A 24,551-nucleotide genomic window follows, 5' to 3' on the forward strand; every position below is an offset into this window, starting at 1 on the left:
AAGCAGCAGAAGATGGCCCAAGTGTCTGGGCCCCTGCCACCCATGTGAAAGACCCAGATGAAGCTCCTGGCTCCTGGCTTCAGACTGACTCAGCCCTGGTCTTTGAGGCCATCTGGGGAGTGAACCAGTGGATGGAAGATGTCTTTCTGTGTCTTTCTCTCTATAACTCTTTTGAATAAATCAATCTTTCAAAAAAGAGATGTTTGTTTTGATGTGAAAAATTTTGAAGTCCATGAATAGTTTTTTCATAATAATCATTTGCTATGGACTTTTTAAAGGGTTTATTACTTAAACAACTAGTGTGCATAGAACGGTATTTTAGCTTGTAATTTACAGTATTCAAATGATGCAAATCGGAAAACTAGGTTTCGAGAAAGTATGCCCAGCGGGCGCCACAGCTCAATAGGCTAATCCTCTGCCTGTGGCGCTGGCACACCGGGTTCTAGTCCCGGTTGGGGTGCCAGATTCTGTCCCGGTTGCCCCTCTTCCAGGCCAGCTCTCTGCTGAGGCCCGGGAGTGCAGTGAAGGATGGCCCAAGTCCTTGGACCCTGCACCCCGTGGGAGACCAGGAGAAGCACCTGGCTCCTGGCTTCAGATCAGCGTGGTGCGCCAGCCGCAGCAGCCATTGGAGGGTGAACCAATGGCAAAGGAAGACCTTTCTCTTTGTCTCTCACTGTCCACTCTTCCTGTCAAAAAAAAAAAATAATAATAAAAAGAAAGTATGCCCAAGGTTCCCCGAGATAATGACTGACAGCTGGACTGGGAGCCAACCCTGGCTGACACCTGTGCTGCTAATTTTTTTTTTTTTTTTTTTTTGACAGGCAGAGTTAGACAGTGAGAGAGAGAGACAGAGAGAAAGGTCTTCCTTTTTCTGTTGGTTCACCCCCTAAATGGCTGCCACGGCCGGCGCTGCATCGATCTGAAGCCAGGAGCCAGGTGCTTCCTCCTGGTCTCCCATGTGGGTCCAGGGCCCAAGCACTTGGGCCATCCTCCACTGCCTTCCCAGGCCACAGCAGTTTTTTTTTTTTTTTTTTAAGATTGTTTGATTGATTAATTGATCGATTTTTCCACATAGGTACTTGGGCCATCTTCTGCTGCTTTCCCAGGTGCATTAGCAGGGAGCTGGATTGGAAGTGGAACAGCTGGGACTTGAACTGGAACTCATAGGGGAAATTGGTACCACAGGCTGTGGCTTTACCCTCTATGCCACAGTCACGGCCCTAGACTCCAGTTTTAATGTACAGTTAAAAATAAAAAAAAATAAAAGAATTAGAACTATAGAGAAGTCACATACTTTAGTAGGAAAGTTCCCTTCCTCTTGCTATTTTTTTATTAACATAAAGTTCAGTCAAGTAAATATAATAAAGCAGGATAACAGATACTTCTAGTGAAATACGCCATTCATTCATTCATTCATACATTCACTCATTTGTTCATTCAATTAACTGACAAAACATTATTGGGCACCTATACTGCACCAGGCACAAATGACGGAGCAACAGAAAAAAAAAAAAAAACAAAACAAGGGAATTGCATTTGTTATGATTATATTCTTGGATACAAGATCCAATGAAGCTGAGTACATTTCTGTAGGCCAGGGATTAATCCAATCACGACCTTCACCCCTTACCTCCTCAAAATAGTATGAGCAGCAAAACCAGGAAAGAAACTTGACCTTAGCAACTATGTAAGCAGCAAACAAAAGATTAACTCAAGTCAACTGCTCAGGGGAAGAAAGCTAAATTCTCTAATTTCCTAATCAAGCCAAAGACACACGAATCAATTTGATATATTTTTTATCGCTTCTCGGCCTTTTGGCTAAGATCAAGTGTAATTTGGTATATTTTAAATAAAAATCAATTTAGTATATTTTAATCATACATATATCTCCTCATTATTTTAAAGGAAATATCTAAGTACCTGAAGATTATATTTTAATAGCAGCTATAAAGATGAGTTTAAACTCATCATACCCAGTCTTGGAGTATAGCTAGGTTTGAAGGTTCCTGAAGGTAGGGACAAGTTCATGTTCATCTCCTCTCCCCACCAACCCACCCCATCCTAGCACAACACCTGCACATTCTTGCTAGTCAAAAATTTCTGGAACTTCTCAGTGCTTTCTGATTAACTTGTAGAAAGCAATTACAAGCAATAATTAATGCATAATTAGGCATACAAGTATCACGCAGCTTCAGCTTGGAATCATAAAAATCCCAGGATAAAACTTTTGAAAATGTTTAAAGAACATAACATTTAAGCCAAAAAAAAATCTAGTGGCTTAATTACAGAATTATTGCTTATTAGGCTTAAAGCTACAATTGATCCAGGGGAACAAATAAAATTTAATTTCACAGCTCCTTCCATTATAAAGATTAGTTATTCTTATAAAGTTCTTTAAGACCATTATTTGGACTATAATTTTTTGTACCTCCTTCACAGGATAGCTATCTTGATATTCTTTCACAGTGACTTGGAAACACATGCCACTAATTTCAAGGTGTTATACATATTACATAAGCAAATTACATAAACAGTTACGTATACCTATTAATTACTCTTTTAAAATCAAATTTTTCCTCCAATCCTTAATTCACAAACTCATTGCCAAGTCAGCTTTTGAAGAAACTTGGAACGCACAGAGAAGGCACAATTACTTACCCGCCCCTTGGTCCTCCTGCTCAGAGGGAGCTGGTGCATGTTTAGCTTAAAAATCGGGAGTCTAGGACACCTATTCACTGCCAGCTCCTTAATTTGGTAAAAGTATATCCCCGGGGTTAGCATTCACTGATCTTGATACCTCCTGGGCAGCAAGTGGAAATCAGCCAACATGGCTGTAGCGCAGGGCACTGGGTATTGGAGGTGGGTAAACAGGCAGACAATGGGACCCTTCACAATAGCTGCACAGCTCGTGCAGAGACGAACCTGACTCCCAAAACAAGAGTCCAGCAGACCTGCTGCACATTCTTGTCATTTCCTCACACTAATTTCATTTCCAAGATACAAAGAAATTACAGGAAATACTGTAGGCTGTGACTATAAATTTCTGCATAGATTCACTTGTCACTCAAATTATGGACAACACATCCCATTGGATCATTGCTCTCTGAATGTTAATTCCACTGAAACTTCATCTATCTTATCTAAATTCTTTTTATAGTCACAAATTTTAAGAAAAATATTAAAGGAAAATGTTCAAAACAATGTAGGAACTTTTCTCCAAGCTTTCGGCAGTAGGCAGACCTCTCTTCTAATCATGGCTACTCTTAACAATAGCAATACTATGTTAGTGATGCTCATCACCTTCTTAGGGAAGTACTGGTGATGATGATGCTGGTCACTGATATTTTGTGCTTTCTGTATCTCTTTCTACTTGGTTTACATGGATTAGTTCATTCCATCTTCACAACAAGTCTTTGAGTAACGACTACTGAATCTTTTTTTTTTTTTTTTTTTTTTTTTTGGACAGGCAGAGTGGACAGTGAGAGCGAGAGCGAGAGAGAGAGAAAGGTCTTCCTTTGCCGTTGGTTCACCCTCCAATGGCTGCCATGGCTGGCGCGCTGCAGCTGGCGCACCGTGCTGATCCGATGGCAGGAGCCAGGTACTTATTCTGGTCTCCCATGGGGTGCAGGGCCCAAGGACTCGGGCCATCCTTCACTGCACTCCCGGGCCATAGCAGAGAGCTGGCCTGGAAGAGGGACAACTGGGACAGAATCCGGTGCCCCGACCGGGACTAGAACCCAGTGTGCCGGCGCCACAAGGTGGAGGATTAGCCTGTTGAGCCGCGGCGCCGGCCTACGACTACTCAATCTTAATTTGTGGCTGATCAGACAGACACAGAGAGGTCAAGAGAGGAACAGAGTCAGTAAGTGCTGGAATTGGAATTGAATTGAATTAAGATTTTACTTTAAAATCCAATTTAAATATTGCCTTCTAGTGGAATTAAAGGTAATGCTGAAAGACAAAACCTACAGCAATTTCAAATAGCATATGCCTTCAATAGTAACTGAACATCACAAGGCATCCTCTACAGAGATAGAAACGAGTAAAGGGAGAGAAGGAGGGAGGGAGGGGGAGGGAGGGAGGGAGGGAGGGAGGGAGAGAGAGAGGGAGGGAGGGAGGGAGGGAGAGAGGGAGAGCTTATTACAGACAAACAGAGAGAGAAGTCTCCCATCCCCTAGTTCACTCCCCAAATGGCCATGGTGGCTGGAGCTTGGTCGATCCAATGCCAGGAGCCAGGAGTTTCCTTCAGGTCTTTCACATGGGTGCAGGGGCCCAAGCACTTGGGCCATCTTCTACTGCTATCCCAGGCCACAGGCAGAGAGCTGGATCAGAAGAGGAGTTTCTGGGACAAGAATTGGTGCCCTTATGGGATGCCAGCACCACAGGCAGGGGCTTAGCCTGTTGCGCCACAGCACCGGCCCCAAGGCAGTTAGTTTGCAATCTTTGTAGCAACCTGAAGGTTAATTTCCAATTTCCAATTTTCAAGAACCAAATGCAAGTGAGCTAGCTTTTACCTTGGGGATGCAATGTACGATAAAGAGGAAAAAATACGTGTTTTGTAACACAGACCAGCATATGAATCCTCATTCTATTTACCATATGATGTAGACATATCTGTCTTAGCGTCTATCTGTAAAATGGGTTGATAACATCTACCTTATGAAACACTGCAAGTCACAGAGTTGATATCTAGCGTATGTATAGTGCTGCCCAGAGCTGGTATACAGTAGGCACTCAATAAATGGCAGCTACCACCTCAGTTACAAACAGTGCAAGAATAAATTTCTAGAAACCTTATACATTCTCGCTGCCACAGAACGATGCCCATAAGCAGTAACCCTACTACTTTCCCTATCATAGCAATGACCTTGCTCTCACTGATAGATGGCACAAGTGCATTAATGGTGGGCCTCCATGTATTCTCCGCTAAAACAAAGGAAAATAGAACATTTTACAGATAATAACTGGATAAAGTCCACACAGTACCCTGGTAAACCCTGGAAGGCATAAAACAGAGTCATCACAGTCTACACAGAATACCCGAGTCATTCTGAATCAATAGCTACAACCCCACGTTGACCTGGTCTGCTTTTGGGAACCCTGCATTGTAGGAAATACCATTTGGATCCCTTAAGTGGCCCTTTGATGGCTGAGAGTAGTTCAGTGATCTTGACTGTGAAGTTGATACAATACACAGGAATAAGCAGAAAATTCCTATGGTTGCCCTCAGATAGAAACACAACCAGGAAACATACTGGTGAACTCACTCCTCTTTCTACACTCTGAACCCTCGGCAGTATAACAAAATCACTGGAAACCACAGCAACAGGAGTAAAAGCAGACACCGATCATACTTCATTGCAGCAATCACAAACAAATGGCAAATAATATCAGCAAACAGTAGGCCATTTCGAGAGCAAAGGTTCTGGAACAAGAGGTGAATTTAAAAGAAAGAGAAGTTGCCTGTGATTTGAGAACATCATCAAAGTTAATCTGTAATTTTCGAAAAGGCTTTCACAATTACCCAGAGTGCACAGAAGTTTTCAGGATGACCAGCACTCACATGAATTTGCGAACAACCACAGGCTAAAAGGAAAAACTCCTGTCTATCTTCTTATCATGGAGGTAGGAACCTCTGAGGGAGAGAGTGGCACTGTGTGGTCATACTTGGAATTTCAGAGCACTTTTATCTACGATGTGCCTATGTGCACTCATAAATAATTGCTGAATGGAAGAATGAACAAATATTTGCAATAATACTTATATACACGGTGCCTAAGTTCCTGCTCAGACACGTTTAGATTGCCCAACATGGGCAATAAAGAGCACAAAAGTGACCCAGCTCATGCATGACCTGGCACCTCAAACATGGTTTTAAAAATTTGCTTCAGTGGCCAGCTGTGTGGCACAGTGGGTAAAGCTGCCGCCTGTGATTTCAGAATCCCATATGGGCACCAGTTCCAGCCCCAGCTGCTCTACTTCTGATCTAGCTCCCTGCTAATGTGCCTGGGAAAGCAGGGGAGGATGGCCCAAGTGCTTGGGCTCCGGCACCCACAATGGAGTTCCAGAAGAAGCTCCTAGCTCCTAGCTTCAGATCGAATCAGCTCCAGCCATTGCAGCCTTCTGGGGAATGAACCAATGGATGCTATCTCTCTCTATATATAACTCTGTTTTTCAAGTAAATAAATAAATCTTTAAAAAAAAAAAAAAAACTTGCTCCAAGTTTCCCATGAAACTTCATATCTTTTATATTCATTTGATTTCTAGTATTCTGCTTGTAGAGTTAGGACTTAGAATTGTACTATTAAAATAATGGACACCTTCAAGTTGTGGGTCTGCTTCTTGGTGAGCAGAAATCCAAAGCGCCACCAGAAGTAGCTGTCACACCAAGTAACTGATTTGAAGACCAGACAAGGAGACAACAGAGAATCATTTCCAAAACCATCGTTCCCTGAGCATATCTTATGTCAAGAAGCCTAGCACCAAACTGTTGAAATCTTTACTTAGTATAGAGTTGGTCTTCTGTATATAAAGATAATTAAAAACGAATCTTAATGAAGAATGGGATGGGAGAGGGGGCAGGAGGTGGGACAGGAAGATGGGTATGGGGGGGGAAGAACTGTTGTATTCCTAAAGCTGTACCTATGAAATTTGTATTTATTAAATAAAAGTTTTCTTAAAAAAAAAAAGGAAGGCAGCTGGCACCTTGTATGAAATACACAATATATGGGGGACTTTTCTGTATCTGCGAGAGCATTTTACTTACAGTCTAGGGAAGTCACTGTAGGAGGTAGACAGAGGGAAATAATATTTTAGTCTAAGTTTAAAATCAAATAAAGCAGTATGATAGACTTATGATCCTTGAGGAGGATGTCTTCCCAATCCTCATGTAACACCTAAAATGCTAGTCTGTGACAGTGATGATTTGCACACCTGGGTGAGCAGAAGTCTCCTGGGGAAACTCGTGCAATTGGCAGATTCCCAGGCCTAATCCACAGCCTCCTGAGAGAGACCCTCAGGGGTTCAGTAACCGACGGTAGCACGGCTCTGTGTGCTGCTGTGCCCAAGAACCTAACAGAGCGAGCTTTGCATCTGACAAGCAAATTCACTGCTATAAAAATGCCATCATAAGGTAATTAGGGGAGAACCTGAAGTGAAAAGCGGACAAAACCTGGCCTGCAGCGAGCGCTGCCGCAGGCACCAGGGAAGGCAGCGAACAGATTCTTACACGGGTAACGCTGGGTTCTGAATCATTTGTGGGCAATGAGCCTCCGAGTGCCGGCGGCACATCTCCTTCCTGTGCTCTCAATTTCAGCACATTTGCTACGGACTGCACACACACTGCAAAACCCGAGCAAGGGCAGCAGGATCGCCAAAGACGGTGGTGGCAAGAAAGCCATGAGAGGACTGCTCACAGCTGTTTTTTTTTTTTTTTTAAATATTTATTTATTTATTTGAAAGTCAGAGTTACAGTGGGTGGGGGGAAAACAGAGACAGAGAGACAGAGATATCTTCCATACAATGGTGAACTCCTCAGATGGCTGCAATGGCCCAGGCTGGGATGGGCTGAAGCCAGGAACCCGGAACTTCATCCAGGTCTCCCACGTGAATGGGAGAGGCCTCCACTGCTTTTCCCAAATCATTAGCTGGATCAGAGGTGGAGCTGGATCCACCAGAGTGGTCACAAGTTGGATCAGAAGTAGAGCACCCTGGACATGAACTGTCACACATATGGGATGCCAGTGTTGCAGGCAGCAGCACTATGCCACAATGCCAGCCCCTACTCACAGCTTTTACTGGAAAAGTCTAATAGCAGTTGCCAACAAGCACATGAATAATCCAAATGTATTCCAAAAACAACATGTGTAGTAAAAATACAGAAAATTCAGGAAATCACTGATAACAAAATTCACCTATGATACCAGTACTCCATGATAATAACTATTACCATTTTGGTCTGTGTATCATTTTTATTTGTAAGCATTTATTTATTTTTTTGAAAGGCAGAATGATACAGAGAGAAAGAAAGCAGGGAATATCTTCCATCCACTGGTTCATTCCCATAGAACTCTTAATAGCTGGGACTAGACCCAACCAAAGCCAGAGATCAGGAATTCCATCTGGGTCTCCTATGTGGGTGGCAAGGACTCAAGTACTTGGGCCAACCATCCACTGCCTCCTAGGTGCACAAGCAGGAAATCATGTTGGAAGCATGGAGTAGCCAGGACTTGAACCAAGCACTCCAATGTGGGGTATGGGCATTCCAAGTAGCAGCCTAACCTGAGGTGCCACAATGCCCACTCCTGGTTTATCAACCATTTGGTTAATAGTGTCTCAGGCCAATGGGGATGTGGAAAAGAAAATCACTGTTAGTGCTAAGGGAGCAATACATAACTCAAGAGTGATTGGCAAATGCATTCTTACAAAGTCCACTCAAAGTATACAGAAGGCCTTTCTTGGACATTCAGCTTGTCGAGCTTCACGGATGTGCCAGAGATTTTTTTTTACACCAGCTTGTCTAAAAAGAAAATTTTTATGAAAATATTGTATATGAAATATAGACATTACTGAAGAGCATTTTAACTTTCTGGTTTTCTAGGCACCTTCTTCTCTTATATTGAAGGCTGCACGTATAGTAATAGATGCTGCTGCTATCAAACCTACCCAACGCCATCAGCTCATGGTTACATCTGTATATGTCTCACTGAATCACTAAAAGGAATGACCATCACCTGTCATCAGTGAGCTGAGCAGGCCACTGTTGGTTCTGGAATGTGTTGCTGCTGATAACGTAGAGAGGAATGCCCTGTATGTTGGACAAGCTTAGAGCAGGGAGACCAGTTATACAACTACGGAAGGGGCAGGTGTCTGGCACAGACGCTGCTTGGGATGCATCTTATTTTTGAATGCCTGGGCCTAAGCCCTGCCTATGCTTCTGATTCTAGCTTCCTGCTCATGTGTACGCTGGGAGGCAAGCGGGTGATGGCTTAGGTCCTTGGGTCCCTGCCACCTACGTGGAAGAACCAGATTGTGTTCCAGGCTACTGGCTTCAGCCTGGTCCACCTCTGGCTATTATGGGCATTTATGGAGTGAAACACTGGAGCTCTCTTTGTCTCTGTCTTTCTGCCTTGCAATCACAAGTTAATTCAAACAGAGAAAACTATGGCAATCGTCCAGCTGAGACTTGATGGTGACTCAGCAGGGTGGAGTGGGAGGAGGTGGCAATTGATGGCAAAATGAGATAACCTGAGGGCAGAACCAACAGGCTTTGCAGATGGTTTGGAGGGAGGTTGTAAGAAAGAGAGAGAGAGGAACCAAGGGTCACTGCTGTGTTTCTGAACTTACCAAATGAAAGGAGCTGTCATCTACTGAGACAGGGAAAGTGGAAGGAGCAGATTTGAGAGAACTAAGAGTTCAGTTTTGAGCATGTTAAGTTTGAGATGATGCTTCTGAATATCTAGGGAGACCTCTATTGGTGAGGTAGACATTACCATGACTATTTGACATCCAGGACCGGCATTTGCAAATTCTAATGCTTTCAGGGACCAGGAAATCAGAATTAGTGAGTATTGAAATACAACAAGGACAGGTGAAGACTGCAGCCTATCACAGTAAATGCCCATCAAAGTTGGAAGTTACTAAGGAGGCCAGTCTAGTGCTGCCATTAGAGATCTGGGCTCAATGTCCCCAAATCTCCCAATTTTTAATAGAAACAGAAGTCTGGATTTTTAACAATGAAATCTTAGAAGACAAAATTCAAAATATACTAAATTTAAGGAGTGCTTAGTAAATAAAGTTCTTACATCAGGACATATCAGTGTCATTAATTTACTGATGTATAATGCAAGAAAGATTTTGTTTAGCATTTTCCTAACTGACTTGAAAGTATAATTCCCTTTATACACAACATCTCAAGGGAGGAGCGTTCCTCAGTACTGGTTTATGGGTAAGTCCTAAATGTCTAATCAGTCCCTTTGTTCCTTCTTTCAAAAGTTTTATCACATATCGTATATTTATGACAGTTTATGAGTCATGGTTGATCACACACACATACACACAAATTCAGATCTGAACGAAACATGAACGGAACGACTACTAAAGTCTTCCAACCTATTAAATACCAGGTGGAGTCTTGACTTCATCAATGGTGAAATCACAGGGGCACAAGGTCACTCAGGTCCCAACTGCCCTCGCTCCTTCACCTGGTGAGCTACATACGAAACTTAGTCACAGGACAGCAGTTACCAACACACACAGATGTTCTTTGTTTTGCAAAGAAAGAATGGAAAATCTGTAATAAAAACCAAGGACTAATATTGTCTCAGATCTTTATTAGAAAATGTGTATAAGTGTTTTATTTCCAACCTCTCCTCCATGGGGCTAACCACACCAGAAGATGTACTGACCACACATTTATTGTCTCATTGCTTTCTGAGAGTGAAGAAGGCACATAGTTCTCAAGTATATTTATAGTAGGTTAAATAAAACCTGAAGAGAAAAAAGGGAGGAAAACTTTTTCTCTCACTGCTTTAAAAGTCTATTATTCCAAACGGGTTGATGCAATTTTAAGGTTTCTCAGGATATACTTTTTTTTTTCCTACTTTTTCATCTTTTTACCTACAGTGAAACCCCAGGGCGGGGATCTGCAATTAGGAATCTGTAGAAACTGAACGGGAAGAACTTGCTGTATTATCTGCTCATTGGATTTTAAGAAACTTAAACTTTGTATTAAACCAAAGGATAAGCTAAACATAACTCAGGAATGGGCCTGTGAATCATAAAGTTCTTGTAATGGCTGTGGCCCCAAGGGACTGATAATTATCCATTTATTTATTTTTTTTATTTTACAGGTAAAGATATAGACAGTGAGAGAGAGAGAGAGAGAGAGAGAGAGAAAGGTCTTCCTTCCATTGGTTCACTCCCCCATTGGCCTCTGTGCCGATCTGAAGCCAGGAGCTAGGTGCCTCCTCCTGGTCTCCCAAGCAGGTGCAGGGGCCCAAGCACCTGGGCCATCCTCCACTGCTTCCCTGGGCCACAACAGAGAGCTGGACTGGAAGAGGAGCAACCAGGACTAGAACCTAGTGCCCATATGGGATGCCAGCGCTGCAGGCAGAGGATTAACCAAGTGAGCCACGGTGCTGGCCCCTCTCCCTTTATTTTTCTCTTATCCTTTTTAAATCTGTGTCAACACCTAGAATATACTGTTAGATTCTTGCTACTACATCACCAAAGACTATAAGAAATTCAGTGTGCACTTATACAGAAGTATGAGAGCCCCTGTTAAATGTTCAAGAAATGTGAAAGCCTGCTGTTAACCATAGCCTATCTTAAATATTTAAGTTCTATAAACTTATCAATGATTTAATTATAATAAAAGCAGAGGTAATGACTACTCAAATCTCATTGATTCCTAATTATGTTATTACATTTGACTACTGTCTGTGCTTTCAATGCTATTTAGTTCTACAGTATTTAGTTTGTGGAAAACCTATATAAGGGCCGGCAATGTGGCACAGCTGCTTAAGCCACTGCCTGCAATGTCAGCATATCCCATTGGGGGCCAATTCATGTCCTGGCTGCTCCACTTCCGATCCAGCTCCCTGCTAATGGCCTGGGAAAAGCAGTGGAAGATGGCCCAAGGGTTTGGGCCCCTGCCAGAAAATCTATATAATGGGAAAACTACTGAGCATCTCTTCCCAAAGTTGTGTTTGGAATGCTGGTGGCTTGAAACTGATCATGATAGGTAGACTTATTTTTTCCAAGTATATAAAAACATCCTCCAGGATACATTAAATTTGCAGTAAAAAACTTGTCTCAAAGGAATTACAATGTGCAGTCTTACTTAAAAGAGCTCACAACATAGTTGAGGCTATCAGCACATAAAAAGATAAAAAATACAAAAATGCCAAATATTATCAGAAGGTTCTACATAAAAGTTCAGAGATGAGAGAGGGTGACGCCCGTTTGAGTAGTCAGTGAAAATGTTGCGTAAGCTGGAGGCACCAGGTGAACAGAAGAGTGGTGGGAGTTCTGCACTGGAAAGATAAATGCAGAGAAAGAGATGAGGAAACTATAGGAACCCTTAGCAGACAAAATGGTACATGTGGGGAGGAGACTGGGACATGAGGCTGGACCAGACCGTGGTGGTCACTGGATCGTCATCGTACAGTGAACAGAGATTCTTTGAAGGATCTTTAGCATGAATCTGTCATTGAGGCAATTTGAAACGGTGAGGCCGCGAAGGAGAAAGTGAGGCAAGGCACTCTGTGAGACTGTGAATGGAGGTGACGGGAGTCCGGGTTAGGGGGCTGACAACTGGGAGAAGGCAGACGGAAATGATGTTCTGCAGGAGGAAATGATCCACAGGACTTGTTAACCTACTGAATGTGAGAGGAGCCAAGGAGAAAGGCAGGGAACCCACCTCCAAGCCCTGAGAGCAAACTGGCTTACTCACGTTGACTTAAGGCACAGACAGTAGAACATCTACGTGGAAATGCTCAATCCATTTGTGACTTGGAACCAGAACCTGGGCAGCACAAGCAGATGTGCAGGCAGATCCCACTGTATGCTCAGAGACATGCGAGATCCTTTACATATATCAGGGTGCCTAGGGCCATGTGGACATTTATAACATCATTCGTGGGCCATACAAAATTATCAACTTAAAAATTAGCCTGCTACAGATTTACTGAATTTCAAGTCCTGCCTGTTTTTGCCTTGGCAGGGCCAAACCAAATGATTTCACTGGCCTTATTCAGCCTGTGGGCCACAGGTTCCCCCCCACCCCCCTTCCAACTACTAAATTTAGGAGAGAAACTGGGCTGGAATTGGTAGTTTGGCTCCATCTTGCACAGATGTCAGTTAAATCGGGAGCATGGATAGTTTATCACACTTTCTTTTTGTCCTCTCATAACAAAAACAGTTTTCACAAAAAAGAGATGCAAATAAAAAGCACTAAATCTTATCACAGTATCACTCAAAACTGCTTGTTCGCTGCATCCATTCTAGATTTCAGGTAGTGACTGAGATAGCGAAGGAAAAACAGAACCGTGATTGTTTTTTATTCTCATCTCCCTTGAAGGAGAGGGACAGACAAAAACCATGAGTCAGGAAGGAACCAGAGGAAAGTATGGGGGAGTTTCCACCTGCTGAGATAAACAGGGATAAAAGTAAACTCTCCTTTAAAAAATAACAGTGTCTCTTACTGTTCACAATTAATTTATGGAAATCACTCGCATCATAAAACTTTCCATTTGCAAACCAGTTAGGAGTCACACAGTCCACCTTCACACTCCTCTGGCCCTGGAGCTCAAGGACAACAGGCACATTAACAGCGCTCACTTGACAGATGTCTCTTTAGCAATCACCAGTCTCTTCTATTTGCTGGAACTCCCTAGGGTGAGCTGGGCGGACCCCTTCCTTCCCACTAGCAGCCAGGAAGGTCAGGCTGCTCAATTTAAATGCCTAGGGCAAGGGGGAAACGGAGAAGCAATAACAAAAAGGAGCAGAGGGGCAGGGGAAGGGTAGACTGAACTTGCAAACTTAGACATCATCTAAGCATGCAGTAGTTATTTAAGAGATACTTTCATGTTACTCCTACTTTCTTTGACTCTACTAATGCAATACAGATTATGACTGAGCAATCACCTATTTAGTTACCAATATAACTACTTCCAGTGAACAGAAACAAATGTCCTCTTTGAGCTCAGTTACCACAGACACCAGTGGCAAACATCCCTTGTGCCTTAGGACCTGTGAAAGATATACACATTAAGGAGCTCCTGAGCCTTACAAACTTCCCTGGAATTTCTTCCAGAAATAGGAGAGGGCATGCTTGGAGGGTCTGAGACTAGGGCTTCCCTAAAGAGCACCCTGAGTAGTCCATCCTATTTAGAAGAATGAATTCACATCTAAACCAGCTATCTCAAGATCCACGTCTAACTGATATGTTACTGAGTAAGTATTCTCACACTTGTAGAAATTAGGCCATATACTTTCTTTCTTTCTTTCTTTTTTTTTTTTATTTGACAGGTAGATTTAGACTGTGAGAGAGAGACAGAGAGAAAGGTCTTCCATTGGTTCACCCCCCAAATCGCTGCTATGGCTGGCGCTGCGCCATTCCAAATGCCAGGAGCCAGGTGCTTCTTCCTGGTCTCCCACGCGGGTGCAGGGCCCAAACACCTAGGCCATCCTCCACTGCCTTCCCAGGCCACAGCAGAGAGCTGGACTGGAAGAGGAGCCACTGGGACTAGAACCCGGCACCCATATGGGATGCCAGCACCACAGGCGGAGGATTAACCAAGTGAGCCGCGGCGCCGGCCCCCATATACTTTCATTTCATTTCATTTCATTTCATTTCATTTTATTTTATTTTATTTTTTGACAGGCAGAGTGGACAGTGAGAGAGACAGAGAGAAAGGTCTTCCTTTGCCGTTGGTTCACCCTCCAATGGCTGCCGCGGCCGGAGCACCACGCTGATCCGATGGCAGGAGCCAGGTACTTATCCTGGTCTCCCATAGGGTGCAGGGCCCAAGCACTTGGGCCATCCTCCACTGCACTCCCTGGCCACAGCAGAGAGCTGGCCTGGAAGAGGGGCAACCGGGACAGAATCCGGCGCCCCGACCGGGACTAGAACCCGGTGTGCCGGCGCCGCAAGGCGGAGGATTAGCCTAGTGAGTCGCGGCGCCGGCCTACACATGAACTTTTTGAAGACTCCTTGTATGCATGGCTTTCAAAATGTTTTCCTACAAAATAAAATTATCTTTTAACTCCATATTTCATGGACATTTTGAAGTGCTCTCAAATTATAATGACAAATAGTTATTCTCAGATTTGTGTTGGCCAAAACCACTTCTTTTGACAATGAATAACATTCATGTAATTATTTCCCCAAAACAACCCTGGCAGTAGGATAGCCACTAAAATGGTTCTGAAGTAACAGCTAGGCAAAAACGATATAGGATTGGCTGCCATGGGATAATGGATGTTTTCTATCATAGCTAAACAAAGACAGTTTACTTTCCCTGTTGCCTTTACACATTGAGTTCTCAGGGGTCTTAATTCCCTGATATTACAATTTTATTTATAAGACAATTCCTGAATCTGACAAATTTTATGACACACCAAAGAGCAGTCAGGGCTTGGCAGACCAGTGAGTGCCTTATATGAAGAAGTCTACTGCAGGTTCATAGGTGCCTCTCCGTCCTCATGAATGAGAGTGGAAGCAGAACATTCAAGTTCATGATGCTGGATCCCCTGCCAGTCTGGGCAGTTAAAAGACCACAGGCCTTCTCCCAGCACCTTGTCCCCTTTCTGTGCACTGCAATCTAGGAAAAGGGTCCTAAATAACAGACAAGCAAGAGTCGGATGTTCATGATACCACCAGGTGCATCTACAACAAACAATGCCTTTTCCCAGGGAATAAAATCAATCACAACAAAATTTCAAAATTAATGAGCAGTCCCATCCCTTCTTAAAGGTTCAGTACTGACGAAATAACAAAATACACTCTTCTCTTACCTGCCTACTCTCCCTCTGGGAGGATGTGGAAGAGGAGGCACTTCTATGGGTTGGCGTGGATGTTTTATGAGCAGGGGATACGGCCTTCTCATCTGAACTCATGGCTGCAACCGGCTTCTAGTTACGTGCACTCAAGACCATCCCAGTCCTCTCTCAGGTCCGCACAGCAGGAGGGAGATGCCTGTTCAGCCTCATTCCATTTCAAAAATCACATTTGACTAGGAAGGAGCAGGCAAATATTGAGGGTGTCCACTCCACCTAAATGCAAAATAAACAGAAAAGCCTCATGTAAGTGAAAGAGACGAATATTTACAAAGAAGAAGATGCACGTGTGAATGGATGGGCCTGGAAGTCAGAGCTGAGATCTGCTGGATGAGGAGTTAACTGGGTACCCGGGTGTCCAACAAGGCATGATCAAGGCAGTAATGGCGGCCAATCTAATTACAGCAGAGAGACGGTGACACAATGGCCCAGGAAACACAAAGGCCAGCTCCTGTGGGGCCTCGTTGGCTGTGATGGTCTAAATGTGTCCCTTGAAATTAATATTTTAGAAATTTAATCTCCAATGCAACAATATTGGGAGGTAGCGTATAATGGGGTGATGAGGGCCTCATGCTCAAAAATGGATTACTGCCAGTATAAATAGGAGTGAGGGAATGGGTTCTGTCTCCTCTGTTCCACTGCCACGGAAGCACATGGTATTTCTCCCTTCCAGGGGTTACTATGGTCAAGGTGCCATCTTGGAATCAGAAAGGCCTGGCCCTCACTTACAAGCAATTTGATCTTGGCCTCCCCAAATTTATAAAGAATGTATGTTTTTGGGACTGGCATTGTGGCATAACAGGCTAAGCTGCCACGTGTGACGCCAGCATCCCATATGCGCATCAGTTTGAGTCCTGGCTGCTACACTTCTGACCCATCTCCCTGCTAGCATGCCTGGGAAGACAGCAGAAAATGGTCCAAGTATCTGGGTCATGGCCCCAACATGAGAACCCAGATGGAGTTCTAGGCTCCTGGTATCAGCCTGGAGCAGCCCCGACCATCGCAGCCATTTGGGAAGTGAAACCAAGATTTATCACTGTGACTGCATGGCAGTGGTGGGAAAGGCAGGCTAAGGAAGGCTCTCAGGTATTTAGTGTTCTAGAGAAGGTTAAAGGAAATTCTAGGATTGATGGGAAGGTCATGACATTGTTTTAGGTATGATGAACCTGAGATTTTATTGAGATTTCAAATGGGAAAGACTCTTTGAAATGCAGATCTAGAGCTCATATTATATAAGCTGGAGACATAAATCTTTAATAGATTATGTTAATGACACAGATATTTATGTATAATCCAAGTAAATTAAATTTTACATAGTTCTATGCTTTAAATCTGTAACATTATGTTAATTAATTTTGTGATCATGGCCATGCAGATCAAAAGTTTAAAGATCACTTGGTTAAGCAAAATATTTGAAAGAGCAATCCCAACAACTAGAGGGGGATTTTCATAAACTGAGAACACTGGGTATGCTAGTAAATAGAACTGGTTACCCTTAAGATTCCAACCTTCAGGGCTGGCATCATGGCACAGTGGGTTAAGCTGCCACATATGAAGCTACCATCCAATAATGAAGTGCTTGTTGGAGTCCTGGTTGCTCTGCTTCTAATCTAGCTCCTGCTAATGTGCCTGGGAAGGCAAAGGAAGATGCCCCAAGTACTTGGGCCCCTGACATCCATGTGGGAGACCCAGATGGTGCTCTGGGCTCTTGGCATCAGCTGGCCCAGCACTGGCTATTACAGCCATTTGGGGAGTTAACCAGTGGATGGAAGATGTCTTTCTGTCTGTCTCTGTCTCTCTGCTCCTCTCCACCCCTGCCATTCTACCTTTCAAAGAAAAAACCACATCTTTTTTTTTTTTTTTTTTTTTTTTTTTTTGACAGGCAGAGTGGACAGTGAGAGAGAGAGACAGAGAGAAAGGTCTTCCTTTGCCGTTGGTTCACCCTCCAATGGCCGCCGCTGCAGCCGGCGCACCGCGCTGATCCTGGCAGGAGCCAGGAGCCAGGTGCTTTTCCTGGTCTCCCATGGGGTGCAGGGCCCAAGCACCTGGGCCATCCTCCACTGCACTCCCTGGCCATAGCAGAGAGCTGGCCTGGAAGAGGGGCAACCGGGACAGAATCCGGCGCCCCAACCGGGACTAGAACCCGGTGTGCCGGCGCCGCAAGGTGGAGGATTAGCCTATTGAGCCACGGCGCCGGCTAAAACCACATCTTTTTAAAATAAAGATTTCAACTTTCACTGTCACCACAGACAAAAATAAAAGCTACCTACCCCCAAACTCGGAGACTCTCTCTTAAAACTAGCCTTTGAACAAAAAGAAATGTAAAGAGCATTAGAATTCTTTTGTTGGCTAGAAAGTAAGTTTCATTTAGTATTGGCAAAAGGTAGTAACAAGACAACACTTGACAATGATCATCTAATCTTTTCGGTTTGTGAAGGCAGCTTAATAAGTGTGAGTCAAGTTTCTGAAGCCAAGCTCTGGTGCCAGTAAACAGAAAGCAAGAACATGGCTCCGATTCTTGATTGGAAGGAGTCCACATTTGTCTGAGATGTTTTAGAAGCAGATGCAGACACTAGAGCCAACAGGACAGTAGTTCTGTGATGTGTTCAAGTGCCCCCAAGGGACGAGGCTGCAGCAATCCAACTCATTAAACCGTTATCCATTTAGGAGTAAATTCAATACAAGCCACACTTCCTTTGTTGGACTTCTTGTTTATTTATCTTTAATTGCATCCAACTGCACTTTCCTCATTAACACCAATCCTAACACCTTGATTTTTGTTTTAATTGGAAATTACACGTTCAGGGTAACTAGCGTGTGGTGAAAAAGCAACATTTTATTTGAATTACGTTATGAGTATGTTGAACAATATCAAAAGAATAGTTATGAGATTTAATTCATTTCATGATTTGATTTTGTCATTTCTATTTTTTATATTTTTTTAAACAGAAAGTTCTAAGTGCTAATATAAAGTTGAATGAGATGGCTTTTAAAGATCATCCCAAATGACTACAAACAAATATATGATCCCTTTCACTTGCTCTGTTTCAAAATGTATTACAAAAGTAAATCTAGAGCCGGCGCTGCGGCTCACTAGGCTAATCCTCCGCCTTGCGGCACCGGCACACCGGGTTCTAGTCCCGGTCGGGGCGCCGGATTCTGTCCCGGTTGCCCCTCTTCCAGGCCAGCTCTCTGCTGTGGCCAGGGAGTGCAGTGGAGGATGGCCCAAGTGCTTGGGCCCTGCACCCCATGGGAGACCAGGAGAAGCACCTGGCTCCTGCCTTTGGATCAGTGCGATGCGCCGGCCACAGCATGCTGGCCGCGGCGGCCATTGGATTGTGAACCAATGGCAAAGGAAGACCTTTCTCTCTGTCTCTCTCTCTCTCACTGTCCACTCTACCTGTCCAAAAAAAAAAAAAAAAAGTAAATCTATACTCTGCTATAAGATTATACCTAATTACTCCTAGAATACAAGAATTGCTATGAAATAAAAAAATACTTATTTCTTCTTTGTTGAAGCACATTTTCAAAACTGTTGAATTATATTCTGAACCAAAGAAAGCCCATACATTTTAAAGTCAACACCAACATAATTACTATATCTACAAAGAAAAGTATTGTGGCCTAAACAGCAATATGAGAACCGAACACTTAATTTTCCTATTGCTTCCTTCCTTCCTATCAGTAGAAATGATATAAGTGTTGCTAACATTTGCTAAGTGACATAAATTCAGATTTATGACTCAGGGATCTAATTAAAGAGAGGTGTGGGGAAGACTTCTAGACTTTGCTGTTCATAGTCATCATAAACTCTATGTATCCAGAAAAACATTTGAAATTTAGGACTACTCAGCCTGGACTAATTTGTGATGTTATCACAAACAAGCTGAAAATCTCAGGGGAGACCTGGACTGAATTCCAGGCTCCTGCCCTCTGGGCTGGCCCAACCCCAGCTACTGCAGGCACCTAGGGAGTGAGCCAGTAAAGAGAAAATCTCTAACTTTCCAATAAGTAAAAAATAAATTTAAAACTTATCTTCTCCATTTTTAGCTGTTTGACTTTTCAATAACTTTTTTGAAGTTTCCTCATAGTTATCCCAATCATATCATTTACTATAAAAACTATAGGAAAAGCTTAAACATACATATTATAATACTTGGATTCATTTCTAGTTTCATCACTTAGAGATAACCTTTAACAATTCTGGTTCTACTTCAACCCAAATAGGAGAGTAACACTCATATTATCGCAATAGGCTTTTTCCCATTGACTGTATCACTAACTGCCTTCACTGTAAACACAGAAATTTTGACATCAATTTTTTAAAAGATTTATTTTATTTATTTGAAATACAGAGTTACAGAGAGAGGTAGAGACAGACAGAGAGGTCTTCCATCTGCTAGTTCACTCCCCAGATGGCCGCAATGGCCAGAATTGTGCTCATCCGAAGCTAGGAGCCAGGAGCTTCTTTTGGGTCTCCCACTTGGGAGTAGGGGCCCAAGGACTTGGGCCATCTTCTACTGCTATCCCAGGCCATAGCAGAGAGCTGGATCAGAAGAGGAGCAGCCGGTACGAGAACTGGTGCCCAATATGGAATGCTGGCGTTTCAGGCCAGAGCTTTAACCCACTGCGCCACAGCGCCAGCCCGAACAACAATCTTTACCATTACAGTTAAAACCACCACACACAATACAGTTAACCATCTTCTTCTATTATTACATTCATTTTGTATTCAGTGTATTTTGAAACAATGAGATTTATCTCAAAAGATGTCATCACAGATATATATTAACTTATGATCTTTATTAGAATGATTTTCTGCGTTCAGTACTTTCTTGCTCTATTTCATGTCATCTTCTCTTTTTGTTTGCAAGTGATTAATGAAACTATCCTTGTACAATTAAATTTCCTATATTATTTTTATTGTGATATTCCTCAAGTAATGATCAGGATGAATTGTTAAGAAAATATAATTTTAATAATACATGTCCAATTTCTATCTAATTTTAGAACCAATAGTTGGCTGGCCCATGCCAAATCATTTTATTGTATCTTTTTTTATTTCTTCTTTGTTCCTTTTAATTTTTGATGGCTTTTCCTTTATAATCTGCCTTTGTGGTCTACTGACTCCTGTATGGCTTTCATTTACTTTTACATCTGCCAGTAGCTTGAAAGCTGTAATTCCCCTTTAAACATTCTGTTTCCCATTAGGTTTCTCTAAATCATGCTGGAACCTACAGTCTGCAAGTGAGAGAGTTAGGAGTCTACAACATGAAATTAGAAAAGACAAGTATGCAGAAAGTACAAATCATATACTTATACTGAGTTGATAAATCTAAGCACTATTTCTTTGAATTAATGGAACAATTATGCTAACTAAAACAAAGACAAGAAAAAGAGCCATAAACACACAAATAAGGCTATCAAAGTATATAACCAAGGAATAGAAGACACTAAATTAAGAGATGACTGTTACAATCTATAATTAGTAGCTAGAACTAATAATAGGTCAAAGACCAAATATCCTACAATCACATGGATGGCTTAAAAATGATGTGATACATTTGCTATCCATTCCCACATTTAAAAGTTCTTAGAAAATACGGATATGTGTGTCTTTATTGTTTCTGTACCTAAAAACACATAAATAAATATACACGTATCAGCACAGCTTCAGGTCTAATGGTGAAACTCACTAAAACCATTTCCATTAACATCTCCAACAGGATAATGATGCTGGTACCTGCCCTATTAACTCTTCTGAAAGTGCTAGCCAACAGGTAATGTAACTGTCCATCTGTCATACCCAAGAGAATCAGCTGAAAATCAGTCCAAAAAATAAAAGCTTTTAGTAAAAACTGTCAGTTACAAAACTGATAGACAAAATTTGTTTCTTCATATCCCAAAATATAATTACAGTAGAAACCCAAAATATCCAATGTTGGAAATGAAGGAACATTTTCCACATTAGCGAAGTAATTCACAAAGCCACAAAATTGCTGGAAGTAACATTAACTATGTATATAGGGCCTCTATAAGGAAATCTCTCAAGTATACAAAGATCCCTGTAGCAGTAATAACTGTTGTCACCGAGCACTGTTCAAGTGCTCGCACTATTCTCAGTGCTTTACAAGTCTTCTTTCATTTACTCCTCCCAACGAGGGGATGATATGCTACTTTTCACTTGCCCTTTTTATGAATGAGGAAGCTCTCAGGTCCAGAAAAGGCCAAGTGGTTGGTGACTGATATAGGTTGGAAACCAAGCTGTCTGGCTGCAGTCTGAGAACTTGGCCACTCTGTATGTATGCACAGATGTGTTCACTGCAACAAAGAATGCTACAGAAGCACAGACTAAATGTGGGCGCATACGGAAAGTGGTGAAAGAACTGTAGTACCTGTCAACCACACCTTGTATGCAACCTTAAAACCTGACAAGCACAGAATGGGATGATAGTAGGGAAAAGAAGAGTTGAACAAGGAATGATTTCTTAATTTTGATTACTTACAGATCTAACTTTTATATTGAGTTAAGTATAATAAAACAGTTATTATCCACATAATCACATAATTTAATGCAACTATTACCAAAATCTTAATGGGATGTTTGAGAACTTAGTAATATTATTCAGAAGTACCCTTGGAAGAATAAACATGTAAGAATAATGAAAAATTATGGAAAATAGAGTTATTACCCTGCCATATGTTAAGGCAATGTAAAAGCTATACTAGTTAGTAGCAGTACAGGGTCTGAAAAGTAGGTGGATCAATGTAACAGAACAGAAATTCTAGAAAGTAACCTATGCAATGATAAAAAGGGACTTTAAGGAATCTCTACATAGATTCCTCAGCAAACTAAAAATACAATTATTTTAGGATCCAGCAATCACACTAGTCCAGAGAAATAAAATGTCTATTAAAGAGGCATCCACACTTTCATGTTTACTGTAGCACTATTCACAGTAGCCAATACACAGAATCAACCTAGGTGTCCATCAACAGGTAAACGTCTAATGAAAACATGGTACATACACACAATAGAATACTACTCGGCCATAAAGAATAATGAAATTCTGCCATTGGCAGCAACACGGGTGACCCTGGAGGACATTAGGTAAAGTGAACTAAGTCAGGCATGTGAAGACAACACTGTGCGATATGGATCCTAAAGAAGCTGACTCACAGAAGCAGAGGTACAACACTGGTCCCCAGAGGCTGGGGAGGGCAGGAGGAGGAGGAGGTAGATGAAGACTGGCCCACAGCACAAGGTTACGACTAAACAGGCGGAATAAGTTCTGATGTTCTGTGGCACAGTAGGGTGAATATTGTACTGAATATTTCAAAATAGCTAGAAGAAAGTATTTTAAATGTTCCCACCATGGAGAAATGATAAATACATGAGGTGACGGACATGCTCAATGTTCTGATTTGATTATCATATAATCACAGATGTATCAAAACATCACACTGTATTCCATAAATACATACAAATACTATGTGTCCATAAAAACAAAATAAAAAAGGAACTTTAAAATCTCAGTAACAGGTATCTACCCACAAGAGCTGAAAGCACAGGCTGACACAGAGACTCTGCAGCCATGTCCAGAGCTGCATTATCTGCAGTAGCGAAAAGGTGGGAACCAACCTGGTGTTTATCAATGGATGAACGGATAATGAAAATATGGTATATTCACTCGATTGAATTCGGTTGTAAAAAGGAAGGCAATTCTGACACATGACAACATAGATGAACCCAGAAGACATGCTAAATGAAGTCAGTCAGGTACAAAAGAATAAAAACTGTATGGTTTCATGGTTTCATTTATATGAGATATCTATAGTAGTCAAATTTACAGAGGAGGGGGTTGGTGGTGTGGCACAGCATGTCAAGCTGCTGCCTGTTATGCAAGCATCCCATATCGGAATGCTGGCTCCAGTCCCAGCTGCTTGCTTCCAGCCCAGCCCTGGCTGTTGTGGCCATTTGAGGGGCAGACCAGTGGATGGAAGATTTCTTTTTCTCTCTGTCTCTCCCTCTGTGTCACTCTGCCTTTCAAATAAAAAGTAATAGGGAGGGGCTGGCACTGTGGCACAGTGGGTTAAAGTCCTGGCCTGAAGTGTCAGCATCCCATATGGGTGCCAGTTCTAGTCCCGGCTGCTCCTCTTCCAATCCAGCTCTCTGTTATGGCCTGGGATAGCAGTAGAAGATGGCCCAAGTCCTTGGGGCCCTGTGCCTGCATGGGAGACCCAGAAGAAGCTCCTGACTCCTGGCTTTGGATCGGGGCAGCTTCAGCCATTGCAGCCATCTGGGGAGTGAACCAGCGGATGGAAGACCTCTCTCTGTCTCTACCTCTCTCTGTAACTCTGTATTTTAAATAAATAAAATAAATGTTTTTTTAAAGAAAGTTATAGGGAAAGAAAGGATGGTGGTTACCAGGAGAAATGGAGAACTGGTATTAATAGGTCCAGACTTAATTTTTTTTTAAATTTATTTGAAAGGCAGAGACACATACACACACATGGGAGGTGGGGATGGAGTGGGGAACACTCTGGAATGTTGTTTCACTCACCAGATGCCTGTAATGTCTGAGAATGAGCCAGGGCAGAGCCAGCAGCTGGAAACACAATGCAAGTCTCCTACAAGTGTGGCAAGAGCCCAATACCTGTGTCATCACCACTGCCTTCCAGGGGCAGCACTGTTAGCAAGCTGGCATCAGAGCCAGCAATAGGAATGGAGCCCAGCTACTCCACGGTGGGATGTAGGCATCATAATCACTAGAGTCGCTGTTTGTAAGATGAAAGTTTTCTTGATATGGACAGTGGTGATAGACACAGAAAAGTGTGAATGCATTTAATGCCACAAAATTGTACACTTAAACACGGTTATGATGACATATATACATATATATCACAATAAAATATTTCTGAAACATTACTTATAATCACTTTTATAATATGCAGGCATTAATTTTATATTACTTTGTGGTCAAACTTCA

General features: G+C 42.5%; 1 protein-coding gene across 24 annotated transcripts in view; it reads right to left on the reverse strand.

The window, feature by feature from the left end:
• Nucleotides 1-24,551, reverse strand: part of OSBPL6 (oxysterol binding protein like 6) — a 218,780-nt gene that overhangs the window by 75,518 nt on the left and 118,711 nt on the right. For all 24 annotated transcript variants that reach the window (XM_070070615.1, XM_070070605.1, XM_070070611.1 and 21 more), the window contains one exon: nt 15,520-15,777. In XM_070070615.1, coding sequence (XP_069926716.1) covers nt 15,520-15,621 — 102 coding nt within the window. In that variant the 5' untranslated portion in view covers nt 15,622-15,777. The remainder of the gene's footprint in view (nt 1-15,519; nt 15,778-24,551) is intronic.

The sequence above is a fragment of the Oryctolagus cuniculus genome, chromosome 3 (assembly GCF_964237555.1).
Source record: "Oryctolagus cuniculus chromosome 3, mOryCun1.1, whole genome shotgun sequence".
In the NCBI taxonomy this organism is placed as follows: Eukaryota; Metazoa; Chordata; class Mammalia; order Lagomorpha; family Leporidae; genus Oryctolagus; species Oryctolagus cuniculus.